General features: G+C 41.4%; 1 protein-coding gene across 1 annotated transcript in view; it reads right to left on the bottom strand.

The window, feature by feature from the left end:
* Positions 1-5,034: 5,034 nt before the first annotated feature.
* Positions 5,035-21,837, bottom strand: part of LOC116825754 (V-type proton ATPase subunit S1-like protein) — a 30,584-nt gene continuing 13,781 nt past the window's right edge. The window contains exons 2-7 of the mRNA XM_075067051.1: positions 20,815-20,855; positions 19,878-19,939; positions 17,333-17,565; positions 11,486-11,536; positions 9,619-9,862; positions 5,035-8,281 (exon numbers count right to left, since the gene is read on the bottom strand). Coding sequence (XP_074923152.1) covers positions 7,979-8,281; positions 9,619-9,862; positions 11,486-11,536; positions 17,333-17,565; positions 19,878-19,939; positions 20,815-20,855 — 934 coding nt within the window. The 3' untranslated portion in view covers positions 5,035-7,978. The remainder of the gene's footprint in view (positions 8,282-9,618; positions 9,863-11,485; positions 11,537-17,332; positions 17,566-19,877; positions 19,940-20,814; positions 20,856-21,837) is intronic.

Here is a 21,837-nt window from a genome sequence, read left to right as displayed (position 1 = left end):
TAGGCCACGTCTACACTACAGGATAAATTCGAATTAGCTTAAACCGATTTTATAAAACAGATATTATAAAGTCGATTGTGCGCGTCCACACTAGGCACATTAATTCGGTAGTGTGCGTCCATGGTCCGAGGCTAGCATCGATTTCTGGAGCGGTGCACTGTGGGTAGCTACTGTAAAATAATGAGGCCAATAATGTCAATTTGCGTCCACACTAACCCTAATCCGATATAGTAATATCAATTTTAGCATTACTCCTCTCATTTTGTAGGAGTACAGAAATTGATTTAAAGAGCCCTTTAAATCGATATAAAGAGCAGTGTAGTGTGGACAGGTGCAGCGTTAAATCGATTTAACGCTGTTTAAATAGATTTAAACGCGTAGTGTAGACCAGGCCTTAGTTCTGCATTCTATACAATTATTGAATGTAAACCCTTTTTAATTTATAGATGCAACTGTCAAGGGTGACCACTAGGAGGCTGTCATGTTCTGAATGAACAAAAATAATACTGTTACAGTATAGACATAATTTCACTGTCAGATACCTACAAACTCAGTATTTGTTGTTGTTTTTTATACAATTCCCATAACCTTTAAGCAGTGTTTATCTTTCTAGTGTCTTACAAGAGACAGACAAACGTGAACAAACAAACATGAAATCACTACATAAACAAATACGATTCTTCAATTATTTCCACATAAATTCCTACAGGAATATTATATAACTCACTACGCAGATATCCAGCAGAACAGGAGTTTCCTTTTATTACAGGAAAAATCTATCTTCCACAAGCTTTACACAATCACTTCCCCATGCATGGTGACCTATTAATCTCTATAATATTTAGACAAGATTGTATTTACAGATATATTTATCTGTTTGTCACTGTAAAATGTATGCAGAACTCAAGAAGGAAACCTAGATCATACTGAGGCCAGAGTTATCAATCTGGATCTTAAGTGACATTTGCAGAGCATTAATTTTTGTGTAATTACATATACATATTTCATCTGTTCAATCAGTGGATAGGGCATTAGACTGAGATTCAGGAGACATAATATAGGCTCTGGGGCTTCACATCTGTTTCTATTTTCTCTCCCACCTTCCATCTGATCTATTTACATTGTAAGCACTTTGGGGCAGGGACTGTCTCCTACTCTGTTTAGACAGCACCTAGAACAAAGAGGCCTCAATAGAAGTTGGGGCCTCTAGGAGCAACTGTATTACTAACAGTAATGTGATAAAAGAATACTGCTGACAGGAGGTAATCATTTAGTGCAAGTAATTTGAGGTGGGTGTTTGAATTATTATTCATTATTTGTATTATAGTAGCACCTCGAGATCCCAGTCAGGATTGGTCTGCATTGTACTAGGCGCTGCACAAACACAGAGCAAAGGGTGATCTTTGCTCCGAAGAGCTTGGTATTTCAAATTCAGAAATGTTCAAGGCCACAAGGCCACCTAGCCAGACGTCCTGTGTAGCACAAGCCATAGAATTTCACCCAGTTACTCCTATATTGAGCCTAACAACTTGTATTTGGGTAAAGCACATCTTCCACAGAGACCTAGTCATGACGTGAAGACCTCAAGAGATGGAGCATAGATCACTTCCTGTGGTAGTTTGTTTTGGCGGTTAATCACCGTCACTGCTAAAAGTGTGTGCCTTATTTCAACTGGAATTTGTCTGGTTTCAGTTTCCAGCCAATGCTTTTCTCCCTAGACTGAAGAGCCCATTAGTATCTGGTGTTTTCTCCTTACGAAGGCAGTTATGTTATAATCAAGTCACCTCTCAATCTGTGCAACAAATGGATGGAGGATGAGAGTAGCAGGGATAGGAACACGGAGTCTGTATCTTTCTTTACATATTTTACAATAATGTATAAAGGAGATGAGGTGGCTGTTGGAAGTGTTTATAGGGCAACAATCCAACAGAAGGAGCACAAAACCCCGTGAAGGGCCTGCGCAGTGTTGCCAGCTCTTGGCATTGGAAAATCGTGTCAGATTCCACAAAACCATGAGATTGGCTTAAGGATTTTTTTTAATGAAATGTGGGTTCACTTTATTTCCCTTCAGGTTTCTGAGTCTCTATGGTGCTCTCAGGTCACATTTTCAACCTTTTCTCTGCAACCACATAGGTTTTCGTTTAATGAAGGCTGAGATTTTCAAGCAATTTCTTGATTTCAGCAGTTGAGGCTCCAAGAAAAACCCATGATATCATGAGCGTCAGGGTTAAATCCCAAGAGCTGGTAACACTGCTATTGCAATGAGCTTCATGAGATAAGCAGTGCAGGCAAACTAGTATCCAATATTGTAGAGGCTGGATGCCTCCTGCAAGGTGCTGGTCGCCCTCATTTCCCATTGACATCATTAGAGTTGCCACCTCTGAGATGCACAGAAACTGATCCCTCTCTCCCAACAAAAAGGGTCCTAGTGCCAACTATGGTTAACTTTCCCCCAGGATCCTCTACATCCAGGCACCCGCCAGGAGCCTCCTCCCTCAGGGGACCCCCCTCAATTGTCCCCTTCCGGAGTCCCTGCCTCTCCCACCCCTGCCAGTGACAGTCTGTCCCACTTTCCAGTCCTCTGCACCAAGAGAAGCCACCATGGTTGCAGAAGGATGAGGGCCCAGCATGCAGAGCAGGCCCCAGATGCCGACCATGCTCTCATCCATGTGATGTGTACAGTAGTAACAAGATCATTGCATAGCCACATATGTGCACAGCTTACAGTGAACACTGGTCCCAAGTGGCAGAAAAAATGGCACAGTAAATCTTTTTACTGGCAACCAGCAAGGCTAAACAAAACCCAGCCAAGTGGCAACCCTAAGTCAGTGGCACTATGAGGGGAATCAGGGCTTCACAGGCGGTAGCACCTAGAAGGGTTGAATTCCCGGTGCGCCAGGCTTTTGGGGAATCTTGAATGCTAACCAGCTCAGAAGGAGGTCATGTTGGTTTAGATGCCGATAGCATACAAGGCCCCTACGAGTTCTGTTTCTACACTTAATTCTCAACTGTGCCATGAATTTACATCCTAAAATTCTATCCCAGGTATTTGTGAACGGATGGGTTCTACCTTGCCCTGCACTCTCTCCTGGCAGTAACTTCTCTAATGCTGATACCAGCTGGTTGCTGGCAATGATGAATTGCCGTGATATCTCTTCAACTGTTTAAGCTGTTATTGGCCTGCGGGATGGGTCAGTATTGAGAAGTGAGACTTCCATGGCATCCTCAGATGTCACAGAATGATGCTGATAGGTGAACTTTTTCCCCCCTCTCAGTCACTATTGAACCAAAGTGTCAGCATGGGTTTAGTGCTGCTGCAGGTGTTGGTTTACAGATGATGTAAAACCAGAGTCCTGACTAGCTGCAGATATTGGGATCAATGGTACTTTTCACAAGAATAGGGGGATTCACCTGAGCATTGTGGCCAATTTCCTACTTGGAAATTACATTCTGCTACCAGAAATTCCCTTTCTGTTCAAAAAGATAATGATAGTCATCACTGATTATTGCTTTGCTTTGTGCTGTTGAACAGCTGCTACATTGCAAGGCAGAGGTGGCTACATTTTACTGGTGGATGAAGTGACCCCTTCTCTATCCTTAGTTATTACAACAATGAGTGCTGTACAAAACCTTGACAAAGATGGACGGACAGAGAGATCGGAATCACTCCCTGTTTTGTATGAAAAAAAAATCAAAATCTTCAGGTAAACTAGTAAAATAACCACAGTGTTAATTAAGAGAGATAAATTCAAATTACCAAATCAAGATGGAGTTTCCATCAGTGCTTCCCAAGAACTCCACACACCCCATTCTCCTGTAGAATACCCAATGATAACACACAGTCAGTGAAGCACAAGACCCAGAGAAAGTGATGAGTGGCTCCGTGCAATTCAGAGTGACGTGTTTTTAAGGAGCTATTTGATCCTTTGCAAAGCTAATGGAGTCACTTTAAAGGTAGTTGGGAGCTTTGCCATTTTACATCTCCTGCAGCTGTGGCCTCTTGTTTCTGACAAAAGGACAGCTTTGTGAGATTAGACAGAGCTTTGTGCAGAGTATGCCAAACCTGCACTAATACTGTTGAAATTGGGGTTGCCAACTCTCCTGAATTGTCCTGATATCTCCAGGAATTAAAGATTAATCTTTAAGTAAAGATCATGTCATGTGATATAGCCTCCAGGAATACATCCACCCAAAACTGGCAACTCTAGAAACTTGAAATGTGTACCTTTAAAAACCAAACCAATCATGAGCAATAGCTTTTTAAACACGATTTATTTAAGGGACTGCAATCCAATAGTGCAGGCAATTGTGGTATGTCACCTAAATCCTGAGAGAAAAACTATAGATAAAACAATAGCAAAAATCAAGAGATGCCTTACAGCTCTGATCAGGCTCATGAAAGAAAAGGAAAGGATCTGAAGCAATGGTCAGCACTTTTAGAATGATACCCTCCTACACTACCAGTATACAGCAGAGGAATTGGAAATCTGTGTTTTTAGATGTTTCTTTCCCAGACGTTAGGGTTCAGAACCTAAGGAGTCCCCAAGGTAAATAGAGGAAGGAACACAGTGACCCACCTAATAGTGGCCCATAGAACTGCTCTATAGTCCTCCAATAACTGGTGCCCAAATAGGAGTGCTAGTGGTTTTTGAAGGAAAGTTGACTTCTGTATTGATTATTTCTTTTAACCAGTAACATAGGTTCCAGAACCTTTGAGGGCTTGGGGTGGAGGATATGAGCAGTCATCTTAAAAGCTGACCAGTTCCCCATAATAAGTCTATACTCCTTACACTGCATATGATGTTGAATCTAAACAAAGCAAGGTAGTCATCTGGAACTCAAGAACTAAGATTGATTTTGTTAATGAAAAGTGGCTCATAAGGACATTTTTTACCAGTGACCCTCTTTTAATACGGAACAGGGCACTGAGACACTGAGACAAAATGAATCCTTCCTTGTAATGTGCATTTGAACACAGCTCCACAAAACGCTATTATTAACATAAACTCCAAGCTGTTTAGGGGTTGTGTCCACTTGAGGGACTGCCTTTCCCCTGGGCAATATTCCCACAGGTGTGGCTGATGTAGTCTTGTCGGAGCCCCAGTGGTTTTAAGAGTGAAGGAGACGCTATCTAGGGCATTTTGCTTGGGGAGTCCTCAATTTTGGAACTTCCTCCCCACCTTAGTTCCAAAACAATCCTAATCTATTGACCTCCAAAGCATGCTGTGAGGCCCATCTATTTACCAATCTTATTGTAGTGAGAGGCATGATAAGAATTGGCATTTGTGAGTCCAGGGGCATTGGCTAGGTATGGTTTCATCTGTGGCTGGCATTGTCTGGTTTTGTGGTTAGAAGAAACTGCTTTATCTGGTGGTAGTTTGTTGGGGAGGGCGGCTAATTGGGCTAAGGTGCTTGAGATAGATGCTTCTAAAATAATTCTCTATGCATCTAAATAAATATGTTGGGTTTATTACTAAAACCACTCTTTACAAAATCAGGCATGAAACAGAGTTGGTTGCGGATCTGAAGGGCCAATACATTCCAATAAATACTGATGTCTAGTATTTTCTTAAGTGCAAAGCTTCTCATTTGATCATTGTGCATGGAATCTAAAAAGTGAATGCTTCAGGTCAAAACTTTGCAGTCTACAGCCTTCGGGTGCCACTGGCTAATTAATGGACCCATATCTATATATCGCTGACCTTGGTTATCTCCTCTTTGATTATTCCGTTAGGTATCTATATAAAATTCCAATGAAAATAGGTGATGAATTTTCCACAAATAACAATAGTTTACACATCACCTGAACTCCCTTAGACTCCTGCATAAGTGAATCCTTCTAGATTTGTGGATGCATTTATGTAAAGATTAAACTAGAGCAGATAAAACATATGACTGATATTAATTTGCTGATCCATTTAATTCAGTGTAACTATTGACTCAGATAGTGACAACTGAATGTACTAACTGTGGGCCTTATCCCACATCCACTGAAGACAATGAAAGCCTTTCCATTGACTTCAAAAGCAGTTGGGTCAGTTTCTACTTTTGACCTTTTCTTCTGCTGAAGGTATGAAAAAAAATTACAAAAAAGTAACATGTTTTTATGTTTAATGCTCTGTACCAAGTAATACGCCTGATATGATCTGCAAATCATGTTTGAAACAAAACAAAGAATGGTAGTATTAATATGTATTTGTTTTAACAAATATAAGTTGTTTCTTTATTGTACTAAAACTTGATCTTAAGCAAAGGTTGGATGGGCAGACTGGAAGTTTGTGCCAGTTCAGCCCATTTTTAAGCAATCAATTAATTTTGATCAAGTTTGCTTGTTTTAGAATGTCCTAATTGTTCTAAAATGTTGTTTATATGACACACTCAAAATGCTCTGACTGCAACACTCAGACTGACTGTGCAAATCCAGATTTTTGTCTTACAGGACTGGATCATCTTCATCTGTGAGAGTGTGCTTTGGCAGCCTAGAGGGCAGCTTTACAGTCTGTCACTTACTCCTGCTTATTGTTCAACAAGGATCTTTTTGAAGTACCTCACTCAGTGAACCACTTGCTACAGAATGACTTCACCAGCACGTCTCTCTGTTGCTGGGCCTGATGAATTGTCTAACTGCAATGCACTCCCAACAGGAGTTTAGGACATATCTCCGTGAGTGCAAGGAACCCTAAAATAGACTCATGTTTAACTACAGTTTGGAAAGAACATATTCTATCAATTAGCTTCTTTTCTCTAAAATTAAAAAGAGGGTTGGTTACCAAATCTGGGTTTGCAAAAGATTTGCCAAAATATTCTTTCAGGATTAACTTTGGCCCAATAGTAACATAGGTAGCTCATTATCACCTTCCTTCCTGCTGAGAGCAAGAGCAAAATTAAGACTAATTTTGGGTCCTCTAACCCTGGCAATGTCAATTGATAGGCTTGTTAACAAGATGAAATTTTAATCTCCCACAGGAGGGAGAAGTGAAAATTATGTCTTGTTTCTAAATACCCCTTGCACTGCTGGTGGCTTCCAGCCAACATACTTTATATGTATTTTCAGGTGTAGAACCACCATGTAGCTGTGACTTCGACGTCTTGCATGGGAGACTGACAGGATTTAGTTGCAAAGAAATTAGCCTAGAATTAAAGTGTGTAAAACCCATACGCTCTCTTTTGGCATAAAGCTCAGCAGGTGAAGTATGGGAAAGTCTATGGCGAGATGTCTACAGCTCCACCAGCACCTCAACAAAGTAAGTCTCATGCCAAAACATACAAAAACATTTGAGATGCCACAGTTCCAAAGATCCATCACCATTTCACTGGGGTGGCGGACGATATCAAAATGGTCTTTATGTATGTGAAGAGTATAAACAAGGAGGAGAAGGATTTTCATGATGGCACAAGGGGAATAAAACTAGAAATAACTGAACAAAATTAAGACAAGAAAAACTTAAGATGAGAATCAGCAAAGACTTCTAATGGGTGGAATCTATTTATACTGTTGCATATACTTTCTAAGGAAAGGATGGAAGCTGTTTTGCCAGAGACACTTAATACAGATTGAACAGACCAATAAAAAATATAGTGCAAGGAAAAATCTCACCCTTTGAGGAGATGAGTTAGGAGATATTATTCATCTTAATATTAATTATTAATCTTTATTTAACCCTAAGGTTCTGTTACCAATTCCTCTGTTCAGTGTTTGTAAGGTGGCTGTAATGAATTATTTTTGTAATATGAGAGCAGATGCTCACCATGTTCATTCCCTCACTCCCATGGGAGATTTTTCTATTGTTCTGATTCCAAGACATCTTTTAACTGGGTCTCAAGCAGTAAGCCAGAGAATGGCTAAACAAGCAGTCTGATATATTTATTTTTTCTTTAATCAAATAAATCATTTGGTGAACACTTTTAGCTACTGTACAACTAAACAGGACAGAATAGCAGAAAGAAAATACCAATAGCCTGAAAGAGACACACTCTTCTAAATATAGACTTTACAGAACTGTTGACTTCTAAGTTCATAGGACTCATTTCCATTGCTTCTCAGTGGTTCTTTTTCATCTACTATGTCACTGTCTTTCATTTGTGCAAAATAGACAGGAGAGGCTTTGCTTTCATAATGCCTATCAAGAGACTTCAGGTGGATCAACATATGGAGAGCATAGGCCAGGACTAGAAGCAGAACCAGTGACATAATCAAGCCCATCAGAATTGCTGGTGAAAAAAAGGATGCACAATCTTTGGCATAAGCAAACTGTCCTCCTTCAATGTTAAAGCCTTGAATCTGTTAAGAGAGTAAAAGGATTTATATTAAAAATCCTCTCTTTCTTGATTAGGGGGCAGTTCATGATTTTGCTCCTACTGCTAAGTAAGAATTTTTAAGCCAATGTTTACATATTAAAAAATGTATCTAACAGCACTGGCTGGATTTGATTCACTCAGTTTATTCATGTCAATGTTTCAGAAACAGTCAGTAATTCTAATCCTCTTGGATCTGGGGCCCAAAGGATTTGCAGTTTGATTTTAAACAAACCCTTCTGTGACCACTTTCGAGAGCCAAGTCAAATTTAACTGTGAGCTTGATCACTCTAGTTTACATTGTTTGGAAGGAATCAATAGTTTCCCTGTTTCTGATTATACAAACACGGACACAGGTATCCATAAAATGACCAAGAAAACACTGACAGTTGCCTACCTCTAATAATTAGATTGTGGGACCAGATTCAGTCCTGTCTATGTGGATGCAACTCCACTGAAATAAGCAGTTTTGCATTCACATGTGGTCTGAATTTGGCCCACAGACTATAAATTTCACCTATGGCTGCAAACAAGTGAGAGTTACTTTAACTCTAGGATGAAGTAAATCTGCTGTGCAATAGTGCATAGAGAAGACAGATGGGATTGGCTGCCTGTCTCAGATTGCTCTGGAGTTTTAAAGACCTTCCCCTCTTTTGTAGCTACCCTCATCTTCCCCCTCTTACCTATCCTCTATTTATTTATTTTGCTCCTTCTTAGCTGAAGGGTCCATTCCTGGGTGAGCTGTTAGCTTTGGCCTCTATCTCCCCTAATTCTGATAAGGAGATGGGGTCAATGACTGTTGTAAAAAATCCACCTTGACTGACCTCAGAAATGGACCCAGGTGTGATCTATTCACAGAATATTGGGCTATGGAACACAACTTCCTTTCCCAGCTGACTGGTGGTCAGCTGGAGCTGCAGGCCCTTTCTTTCCCAGCTGATTGACGGTATGCAAGGACAGCTGGAGATGTGCTGACAGTGCTCAGTGAAGGCTCTACTGAAGTTGGTCTTAAGAGCCCAATTGCCAAATACACAAGGAACAAAGATACAGAGATGCAGAGCAGAAGATGACACTCCTGTGTGTTGTGCTGACGTATACCCCTAAGAAGAAATTAGATACCAAACCCATGCAGCCCTTCATCTCCCTTAACATGAAGTTAAGCACAAGACTTTAAATCTCCTTTTCTGTTCAATTTCTACTCTTTGATCCATCTCTGGAGATCCTATAAACTGCTTATAGTATGTCACTGTTTTCTTGGCACCAAGGCCTAGAGGTGCCAGTCAGCACACCTGTGATTTTCTTGGCTTAACTTCATCTTATTACCTGGAAATCAATAAAAGTGACTTCCCAGAGCCTGGACACATCATTTGCGGAGCTGGGCATCAGGAGTGCATCATACCTCTGTAAGCTGCTCACATGTTCACAGTGATAGGAATAACTTGCTGGAGCATATATTCTGGTTGCATTAAATGTTGCTTGCACAGAATGGTTGTAAAGCAGCTGTATTCTGCATAAACTAAACCAGTTCTGAACAGACAGCTTGTAATAACTCTTTATCAATAAAAATCTGAAAATAATTTTTAAAAAAGAGACAATTAGTGAAGTTGCAAAAGTGAGGGCATATACTGTTGAATCCAGCATGCAGAACAGCCATACAGGACTCACTGAAGTCGACAGATCTAAGCCAATTTACACTAGAGAGGGATCTGGCTCTTTCTTGCTATATGGGAGACCTGAGTCTGGAAAATAATTTTTGATTCCTTGTTGCTGCAGCTGAAGAAGATCATTGGTCACACAGGACTGGTCCCAGGTTGAGCAAGGTAGTCACAAAAATCCTGAGCATCTTCTGACTGCCTAATTACAAAACAGCACTAGAAGAATATCATTCATTCTGCTTCCTTCCCTGCTATTACAGATCACATGCCGCCCAGGGAGCTGACTGATAAGAGGCAAACTGGCAGGGGAAAACAAAGTAAAAATAGATGGAAGAAATTCCACTGGTTAAAAAAAACTTAACTCAATCAAGCAATAGGTAAATTAGAAAACATCACATTGCCACTAGCTTGTGCTCCCATGTAAATATAGTTTTCCAAACCACATGTAGGTGAGCTCTGAGATAGGGGTCCGGCTCCGGGGAGGTAGCACCATGGATTAGTGGTTTGGAAGAGGAACAAGGAGCTGGGGAGAAGCCAGCTGGATGAAAAGCTCAAGCCCCAGGTGGACACCAGTAAGTTAATGTGTTTGGTTTTGTGTGAGGGTATTTGAGTTCTGCTGTGTAAACTGGGGAGAAACCTGCTACTCTGAAAGAAGAATAGGATTCAAGAGGAGCCCAGAAGGGACTGAAGACAGTGTATGGATGAGTAGGATTTGCTGAATGCTATCTATTTTGGGGACACTGACAGAGGTGAAAGTAAGCCAGTCCGGTACAGCGTACCGGCAAGAGCCAGTACACCATGCCAGACTGGACCGGCTTCCCCAGGCTAGGATTTAAAGGGCCCGGGGCTTCCCACAGCAGCCAGAGCCCCAGGTCCTTTAAAGTGCTTCCCGAGCCTCACCGCCGGAGCCCTGGGATAGCGGTGGCAGGGCTCCATTGGCAATGTAAAGGACCCAGAGCTCCGCTGTGGTAGCGGTGGCTAGAGCCCCAGGCCTTTTAAATCACTTCGGAGCCCCCGGGGCTTCCAGCCACTCTACAGCTGGTAGCTCCTGGGGTGATTTAAAGGCTTGGGTATTTAAAGACCATGCTTCTTCCAGTTGAGGCCACGCCCCCTGCTCAGGACTCCAGCGTACTGGTAAGTCCTTTAAGTTACTTTCACCCCTAGACATTGATACTCTGGAAGGGTTGGGGCTGTAGATGACCTGGCTGGAGGGCTGAGTCACAAGAAGTAGTGGACCATCAGGACGCCTACCTAGATGAGGGGAGCCTGCGGTGCAGCAATGAGGCCACTCATCTAAAAAAAATAGGGGGAAAAAATAAAACAAAAAGAAAATGTATTTAAATAGGCAAACTCCATTAAATATAATTGTCTGCTTTATAATTCACTATATAATTAACAAATCTGACTCACAACCCTTGCTGATACATAATCCTTCTCACAGTTAATTTCCCAGACACCTTGCATTGCAAGTCATTCAGTAGATATTAACGTTTGATAATCTAATAAGTGTCTTTATCCTTATCTTGTAAACCTACCTAATAACAAGCCCCTTGATGTTGTCCATGTCACCAAACTTAAGTGAAAGCCTAGATCAAAAAGAGAACAATGTCAAGTTGAAATGCAAATCTAAAGGAACAAACAAACTGACATTCATCAAAAGAGCAAAACATGATTACAACAGACAGTATTTTTGAGGCTTTATTCAAATCCCACTGCAGTCAATGAAAAAAATTTCAGGGATGGAATACTGGTCCCAGTGAAGTCAGTGGGGATTTTGCTGTTGCCTTGAGAGGGGTCTGGATTTCACACCAGGAAAGCACTTAACCACATACTTACCTTTAAGCGTGTAGTTAAATCCAACATCAACGTACCTAAAGCACAGTCAGATGAGATATATATGTTCCTTCACAGATCTATATATATTTATAAGGCATCTATCACCTTGGTATCTCAGATAAAAGTATTTCATTAATGCAATAATATAAGCCATTCTTTGTCTCACAGAAGTTGCTAGAGTATTACAAACCCATATGATAGCTGAGTTCAAAGTGTTGCATTTATACAACATCACTGAATCAGCTTAAAGATGTTGATTGTGGCAGAGCTCTATCCAGCTTATTGTCCAATCAGTGAGGACAGGTGTGGCTTACCACGGTAAGAAGCACTGTTAGGTCAATTTTAAAATAGAGCCTTAAAATCAGTATGATCATGTAAATATTGCTCCAAGTACTATCTTTCTACTTTCTCACAAGCTAACAGGTCCAACTTCATTACTCTGTGGCATACAGATTTTTTATTTAATGATACTATTTTGCATCTTAGAAACCATCTGTGTAACTGACTTTCATTGTTGACATAACATTGTGCTTTTCTATATCTATGATTAGATATTGTTACACAATTAATTATCATGCACACACTTACGTCACTTTAGAACTTATGGTGGAGGGAAATTAAAAGCATGATTAGTCAGACAATTTAATACTGGCTCAAGACTGGATGGGTTTCACGTGCAGAGCTAATTTCTTCAAAGGTCACTTAACTCACTATCCTGAAATTGGGTCCAGTGAGCAAGGAGGAGGATTTCAGACCCTCAGTTGCTTAAATTACGCCAAAATCAGACATAAATTGTGCTGATCTGATTATACCACACAGTTGAACCTCACATTAAATTCAGTGCCTGGACAGGACTCTGTGCATACAATAATCTACCTCTGTGTTTGTGTTACACATATAGTACATCCAGACACATAAGAGGCCAAATCCTTGGTTATAGGTCCAGCTGCTTTGTGCTGATCTAAAGGCAGATCAGAAGATTCTCTTAACAAAGTAGGGATATAAGAGCCTGGCTAGAATGGTAGGGGATGAGGTAGAGTACATAGAACTCTGCCTTATCTGCAGCCTGCAAAATTTAGAGCAGCCCTTAGGCCCAAAATCAGAGGAGCAGAAAGGGAGCTTCCACCCTTTCCCGTGCTCTCCTCAGCAGCACCAAGTGGAAACAGTGCATCTCAGGATCTGGCCCGAGGTTTCTATTTGGCAATTCCTGTGAGGCTAATCCTGATTCAGGAATCTGATTATCTATTTTCCTATCTGCACAGCATGGATTTCCACATGCAGGGAATTGGGTTAATACTTAAAGACTGACAGAAGCACATGGACCAAAAAGGCTTTCTGTTAGTATATAGCAGGATTCCAGCAGAGATTCCAAGGATTTGGTCAGAAAGGTTACATAACGCTTTGACATACATCTCCTAATGCTGGTTAGAATAAAGTGATATTTTTTTATTGATTTAGACAGTAGCCAACAGTAACAGGAAACACATATTGTAAATTTCCTCTCCTGGCCCTTTCCAGCAGATTTTTCCATGAGATCTGAGGCAGAAGGCTCTATATTCTAGTAGCCTATTGTTATTTTATTTGTTGACCAGTAAATTTTCCCAAATATTTTTATTTTATAACAACAAAGGACTTTAAACTGGTCTTACAGTCCAGGTTTGTTGTGAGAATAAAGACACTAGCAACTGTGAAGCACCCAGGCACTAAGGCAAGTATCTAAGATTGATAGAAAGTTACAGGATTTGGTTTTGTATTTATTTCCTTAGTCACTGTAAAGTGAGACCAGCTATTCTGATTCCATTTGAAAATGCTGAACACGTGAATAATTTAAAATCACTGATTTTTTTGAAGTACTATGTACAACTGTAAAACTGTGCATTGCCTTTCAAACCGTTTCACATTTGTGCAGTGTTCTAGTGAGACGCGGCCTTCACTGAAATGTTCCACGTACATTAGGAGGTTTCTAGGTCTGCATTAGCACACAGGCTTATTGTTTTGAAATGTATCACTTCTTTTATTATGAAAACTAACATTATTTCTTCCTCATTTCTCTTTCCCTTCCACAATACAGCTCATTCATGAGTCAGATTCTGATTACTGAGAACAGCAACTGGCTTTCAGCACAGTTATGCATCCTCTACTCAATAGCATATGTGGATTTTGCTGTATTAATTTGGCACTTGGGAAAATAACATCGCAGGGCACAGACTATCCAATAAGTTCCTGGACTGCATTGCAGACAACTTTTTATTTCAGAAGGTTGAAAAAGCTACTAGGGGGGAAGCTGTTCTAGACTTGATTTTAACAAATAGGGAGGAACTCGCGTTGAGGATATTTGGAAGTAAGAAGGAAGCTTGGTGACAAGTGATCATTGAAATCATAGAGTTTTGCAATTCTGGAAGGGAACCCCCACACGCCACGCCCACAGCAAAAATAGAGGACAATAGGATTTTCAGAAAGGCAGATTTTGGTAAAGCTCAGAGAGCTGATAGGTAAGGTCCCATGGGAATTCAAGACTGAGGGGAAAAACAACTGAGGAGAGTTGGCAGTTTTTCAAGGGACACTATTAAAGGGCCAAAAGCAGCTATTCCGATGGGTAGGAAAGATAGAAAATGTGGAAAAAGACCACTTTGGCTTAACACGAGATCTTGCATGACCTACAAAATAAAAAAGGAGTCATATAAAAATGGAAACTAGGTCAGATTACAAAGGATGAATATAGGCAAATAACACACGGGAATGCAGGGCAAGATTAGAAAGGCAAAGGCACAAAATGAGCTCAAACTAGCTATTGGGAATAAAAGGGAACAAGATTGACTTTTTTATCAAATACATTAGAAGCAAGAGGAAGACCAAGGACAGGGTAGGCCCACTGCTCAGTGAGGAGGGAGAAACAGTAACAGGAAACTTGGAAATGGCAGAGATGCTTAATGACTTCTTTGTTTCGGTCTTCACTGAGAAGTCTGAAGGAATGTCTAACATAGTGAATGCTTATGGGAAGAGGGTAGGTTTAGAAGATAAAATAAAAAAAGAGCAAGTTAAAATCACTTAGAAAAGTTAGATGCCTGCAAGTCACCAGGGCCTGATGAAAATGCATCCTAGAATACTCAAGGAGTTAATAGAGGAGGTATCTGACCCCTCTAGCTATTATCTTTTGGAAAGTCATGGGAGACGGGAGAGATTCCAGAAGGACTGGAAAAGGGAAATATAGTGCCCATCTGTAAAAAAGGGAAATAAAAACACACCCAGGAAACTACAGACCAGTTAGTTTAACTTCTGTGCCAGGGAAGATAATGGAAGCAAGTAATTAAAGAAATCATCTGCAAACACTTGAAGGTGGTAAGGTGATAGGGAATAGCCAGCATGGATTTTGTAAAGAACAAATTGTGTCAAACCAATCTGATAGCTTTCTTTGATAGGATAACGAGTCTTGTGGATAAGGGAGAAGCGGTGGATGTGGTATACCCTAGACTTAGTAAGGCATTTGATACGGTCTCGCATGATATCTTATCGATAAACTAGGCAAATACAATTTAGATGGGGCTTACATATAAGGTGGGTGCATAACTGGCTGGATAACCGACTCAGAGAGTAGTTATTAATGGCTCCCAATCCTGCTGGAAAGGTAACAAGTGGGGTTCCACAGGGGTCTGTTTTGGACCGGCTTCTGTTCAATATCTTCATCAACGACTTAGATGTTGGCAATAGAAAGTACGCTTATTAAGTTTGCAGACCGATACCAAACTGGGAGGATTGCAACTGCTTTGGAGGACAGGGTCAAAATTCAAAATGATCTGGACAAATTGGAGAAATGGTCTGAGTAAACCAGATGAAGTTCAATAAAGACAAATGCAAAGTGCTCCACTTAGGAAGGAACAATCAGTTTTCACACATACAGACCTGGGAAGAGACTGTCTAGGAAGGAGTATGGCAGAAAGAGATCTAGGGGTCATAGTGGACACAAGCTAAATATGAAGTCAACAGTGTGATACTGTTGCAAAAAAAAGCAAACGTGATTCTGGATTGCATTAAAGTGTGTTGTTGTAAACAAGACATGAGAAGTCATTTCTTCCGCTCTACTCTGCGCTGGTTAGGCCTCACTGGAGTATGTGTGTCCAGTTCTGGGCACCGCATTTCAAGAAGATGTGGAGAAATTGAGAGGGGTCCAGAGAAGGAGCAAACAGAATGATTAAAGCGTCTTGAGAACATGGACCTATGAAAGGAAGGCTGAAAGGAATTGGGTTTGTTTTGTTTGGAAAGAAGAAGAGTTGAGAGGGAGATGATAGCAGTTTTTCAAGGTATCTAAAAGGGTGTCATCAGGAGGAAGGAAGAAAACTGTGTTCCTTAGCCTCTAAGTGATAGAACAAGAAGCAATGGGCTTAAACTGCAGCAAGGGAGATTTAGGTTGGACATTAGGAAAAGTTCCTAACTGTCAGGGTAGTTAAACACTGGAATAAATTGCTTGCCTAGGGAGGTTGTGGAATCTCCATCTCTGGAGAGATTTAAGAGTAGGTTAGATAAATGTCTATCAGGGATGGTCTAGACAGTATTTGGTCCTGCCACGAGGGCAGGGGACTGGACTCGATGACCTCTCGAGGTCCCTTCCAGTCCTAGAGTCTATGAATCTATGAAAACTGAATTTGTTAGCTACCGTGGCCCAGTGGTGAGGGCACTCAGGAAATGTGGATTCAATTCCTTGGTCTGCCATTGACCTGCTGGGTGACCACAAGTCACCTCTCTGTGCCTCAGGTTTCCATTTGTAAAATGGGGACAATTACTCGTACCTTCTTTGGAAAGTGCTTTGAGCCCTACAGCTGGAAAGTGCTATATAGCAGCTAAGTAGTAATGTTACTGCTATCATCAGAGGGGTAGCCGTGTTAGTCTGGATCTGTAAAAGCAGCTCATGCTCCAAAACGTCTGTTAGTCTATAAGGTGCCACAGGATTCTCTGCTAATATTACTGCTGTGTGGCATCATATAGCCGCACACAGCTTTACTTGCCTTTGCTTATTAAAGGTGTGATTCTTCCACCCTTATGCTGAATAGCATTTTACACAATGGTGCAATCCCATAGACTTTAATAGGACTATGCATGGATTAAGGAACTACTCCACGTGAGTAAATGTCACAGATTAAGGGTTGAACTATGGCCAGACCTTACATAATCACCCCCTACCACCCTTGCACAGCCAGTATAAAGGCTGCTGAGAATCACAGTCCCTGCATTCAAGGCAGTGCAGAGGCTGCTCCCCACCCTGGCCAGCCACTCTCCAAAAAGGCATGGGGAGAGGGCAGAGCATACGGGGTGAGGACTCAACCCTCACAAGCAGAGCTGGCTGGCCACACAGGAAAGAGGATGCCAGCCACCCCCTTAAAGAGTTAAAGAAAATGAGTCTTTCCCCCAGTGTAACAGGGGGAATTCTTAGGAGACATTGTGCCATTGGAGCACTGTAGCTCCATCCCACATTACAATAGGCTGTGCCCCAAGGATTAACTAGCATCTCCGCCAGTGCCTGATGCCGCCATGGAGTAGGGATGTAGTCTTACGTTGCACTGTCTTCACTGCAGTTGGAATCTCCAACATCCACGGTTGCATGAACTCCAAATGTCTTCTCTGTCAAGTCCAGCTGTGTATGATTTTTAAATTTAATCATTATCCTCCTTGCCCAGAAAAGAATGCAGGGACTTCCATTAACAGTGACATTCACAGGGCTGTGTGGCCATGTCCTCCAAGAGTCTCTTTCTGATTGTCCTTTTCTGCTCAAGTTGTAACTGACCACCTAAGAAACCACATAAAAGATTGTTATTGCAGGAACTACTTTCCACATCACATAACGAACAATAGCACTGGGATAGCTCCCAATGGGTCCAGTCCTCAGCTGCAATGAGCTCATGCTCGCAGCTACTCAGCTGGGGAGACAAAGATGGTTCTACCCACCATTTCCATCTCCTCCAATCCTGGGGATGGCAGAGGTCCACGCACACACAAGCGTAGCCAGAGAGCTGATGTGACTTACATTGACTGTAATAGCCTCCTAGGGACTGGACCAGGAGCACTGAGGCACAGTACACTCCCACCTCAGCCCAGCCCATAACACCCCCTACATGAAAGCATGTAGCAAAGCTGGCATAACCAGTTGTACACTGAAAGGGGATTCTCCTATGACAGGAGACTTCCCAACTGCACCTTTAGAGAAGTTTTAAGTCCCCTTTGTTCTGCTGGAGCATTGCAAAAGGGATTTAGCTTGGGCCAAGGATCAGGCTCTACATGCTGAAAGTACTGTACAAATATTAGCCAGTTTAACAAGGGAAGCAAATAAGGTTGCGTGTGCATAACTGGGAGCAGAATTTGGCCCAATATTGTTTTTAAACAAATGCAAATTTTTAGATAATTTTTACATAGGACCACGGCCAGAGTTAGGGCTCCTTTGTAAAATTATTAGTTTATATGTTTAAAATAGGGAGTGTTGCATTTTGCCTCGAAGTCAGGACATTGACTACAGAGCTCCCGTGGAAATGTCTATAAACAAATAAAAATGTCAGTGAGTAAAGACTTCAGTATTTAGCTCTAACTCTTAGTTTTTGCTCAAGATTTCAGACAACGAGAATTTTTTCCAGTGTGCAGACCTGCCATATCTGATAATATAGCTGTAATTTCCATGGAGCTGCACCTGTGTAACTGAGAATGGAATTTATCCACTAGGTCTTGCTCATATGAGACAAGTATTCTGTGTTCCAATCACACATACCATTTTATCAGACTGGATAGTGTGATACAGCATGGCCAGAGGGCAGCAGGAGAGTGTTAGCAGGGAGCCTTATTCCCTGCAAGGGGAGGAAGGTTTGCCATAGATTAACTAGAGCACCTGAAGCCAATTAGAGCACCAGCAGTCAGTCATGTGATAAAAACCCCTGCTTCAGTCAGACAGTGTGGGAGTTGGAGCAGGAAGGTTTGGTTGGAGCAGAGAGCAGTTGGAAGGAGTTGGAGCAGAGAACAGTTTTGAAAAGAGACCAAAAGGAAAGTTTGGAGGAGTGCTGCGGTGGGCTGAGAAATCCAAAAAAAACCCTAGGTAAGGGGCAACTGGCTTATGTAGAAGGAGGGCAAGAAGCCCCTTCACAAGCTGAAGGGCAGGAGAGGGAAGTAGCCCAGGGGAAGGAACTGATAGTTCAAGCGGTTCACCACAAACCTCAGGGCCCCTGGGTTGGGACCACTCCCCTCCTCAAGGACTATAGTGGGGTAATTAAAATACCGATTCAGAGGCAAGCAATGGTGCCCTGAATCTTCCCCAAAGAAGAGAAAGCGTGAGACCCAGCATAACAGTACCGGCAATTTGCCACAATAGCTACAGTTAAGCAACAAATTTTTGTCTTGACTAGTAAGTTTAGCATACCAACTCTCCTAGCAGATCCTAAAAGTCTCCTAAAAGACTCCTGTGCTACTTGGTCTGACACATGGCACAACAAGACCGCTTGAGTGTTGTGATTTAAAACAAGTAGATGTTTGCAGAAGACCAGGAGAGAACTTATAAAATAATCACCAACAAATATAATTGATTATTATATTATTATGACATTATCTCAAGGAAAAAATAAACCTGTCCATCTTCCCTGTTATAATGCAGAACATTTACCCATTATCTCATTTAGGTTAAATTGCAACATTTGCAGGATTCCTGACATGTAAACCTTATTTTCATAGGCGTGTATCTTTGGGAAAAGTCCTATGGTCCTTACTCAGGCAAAAGGCCCGTTGAATTTAATAAACCAGCAGTTTTTCTCTCAGTTTGATATTCAGCACCAAGTCATACAAGCAAATTCCTGCATCCCCTGCTCAGTGCCTCTAGATAGGCATCAATACTCTGAACTCTCATTAACTTCCAGTGGATGTCGAGATGACTCAGAACCTGCCAGGAACTAATCAGCAACTAGCAGGATCAAGTCATTACGAGGAATATCTGACTAGAGTGTGGGAAATCAGTATTGTACCACAATAATTAGACAAGGTTGATTGTTATCTCATGAAAATAATAATTAAAATACAATTAATCATGCCATGAAAGAACTTACAATCTATTTCCTGATACCTCCATACCTGTGTAATTGCTACTTGTTTTAAGTTATGTTTTGGCTTCACACCACCCTCATAACGTCGGTCTACAAAGAAAGAGAGTTATGAGTATAAATGGAAAACAACTGATACTTTAAGATGCATTATGCTCCATATTCTCTTGCAAAGATGGACCTACAGCCAATGCACTTTTATGAGGGCTCTATTGATTTATGAAATATATTTCAGTTTGGTGCAGAAAACTCATACACTGAGCTCATCTTGGCCCATCACAAAGCAATTTTCTAGCAAATTTTACCAGTGTTGTACATCTTTTTTTTTTTCTTTTAGAGACAAATCCTGCAGCCCTTATTCAGGTAAAACACCAGTAGAAAAGAACTTCAGGGTTTAACCTGTGGTGCTGTAAATTCATCCACCTTACATCCGTTTAAAAGGGGCTCCTTGTTTCTTCATGCTTTGGATCACATTTTCAAAGGAGGGTGCACAGAAGGAGCATGCACGAGCCTGCATACACAAATGGGGATTTTCATGCCTGTGTTGGATAAAGGTACACATGAACTGTAGGCGAGAGAGCAATTACTTGAAATATTTGCACAAACGCAAGGTTTTGTGGGGAAAAACACAATGATGTTAGTTTCTGTGTACACTCCCATTGCAGCATCCTTTGATTATTTGGCCCTGTATGTTTTCAACTGATGCCAAAAATGTAATACTTTATATCATTTTGTTTTTATCAAGTTTACACCCATTGCTCCTGGGGAAATCCATACAGTTTTTATTTTAACAGGGCTAATTAATTTGGAATATTTAAAGAGGATTGCACTATGGAGGGCGTATAATACTCTCATTCCTTGGCAGAGCTCTCAATGACTTCAATGGAAATTGTGTGTGGGATTCAAGGGCATACTATGTGGCTCACAGAGACAATATCAGTGTATTCAAAGTCATTTAAAAGCCTTACCATTTCTTTGGGGCAGCCCTTGGTATGAAAATGCATGTGAACTGAAACAAAGGAGACAGAGAAAAATCTTTATTGTACAATTGTGTAGTTAACATTTGAACCAAGTTTGCTGAGGAGAGTTCCACTTTGTAATGTTTCGTTCAACAGTTGTGCACTCAATGCAAAACAGCCAAAAGTCAGTGTACCCAGAAATGACAGTCATCGGAGGCTCTTTTGATGTGAGCAAACTCCTAAGCCATCCCATCCCTACTGACAGAACAGAAGCTGTGGCCAAGAGAAAGGTTAGGGCTCCCCCTCATTCTCCCCAATGACTCTAGCTTTCTCTATCAGCACACAGGGGATGCTGTCGGCTATTTTAATTTAGATCAGTCTTCAGATTCCTGCAAATGACAGTGGGGTACTGATGGTTCACAGCCAGCCCAAAAGCAAGGGGGATCAAAGCGAGCACTGCGCACTCCTCGGCTGCAGGTAAAGATTGGCATCAGCACATTTAGGAAAATATACAAAGCTAAAATACTTTTTCCTACTTCAGGAAAGAGCAGACATAATTCCCCAGATATACAGCTGTACAAAGGAACAATCATTCAAGGTGCCAAACATCCTCAACTCCCACTGAAGTCAATAGGCAAGGAGCTTGTTAAGAAAAGCTCAAGAAAACATTGAGTCAATGCCTGCTTAAAACTATCAGTCTCCTGAAATTTACAACCTGTGATTAGCCTCCTACGACATTTAGACCCAGACACTGAGTGGGTTTCAACTGAGGCAGCTTTCTTGTGGTCAGTGGATTTGTGTCAATTTACACCAGCTGATGATTTGGCCTGTAGGATCAAATCTTTTACAGTGGCCAAAGCCCAAGCAAACAGGCTTTGTGCAGGTTTGCTTCATAATGTATGGAGTGGAATCATCCCTCCCAATCCCATGGACACAAATGTAGACTCTCCTACACTCTCAGTGCTCTGGTAGCCTCCTCAGAAATTGTGCCTCCCTGTGGTGGATTGTTTGGTTGATCTGCTTAGATGCTGA

This window comes from Chelonoidis abingdonii, chromosome 6, assembly GCF_003597395.2.
Source record: "Chelonoidis abingdonii isolate Lonesome George chromosome 6, CheloAbing_2.0, whole genome shotgun sequence".
NCBI classification, from domain to species: Eukaryota; Metazoa; Chordata; order Testudines; family Testudinidae; genus Chelonoidis; species Chelonoidis abingdonii.
The sequence above is the reverse complement of the archived record's forward strand: the minus strand, read 5'-3'. Positions and strand labels throughout refer to the sequence as shown.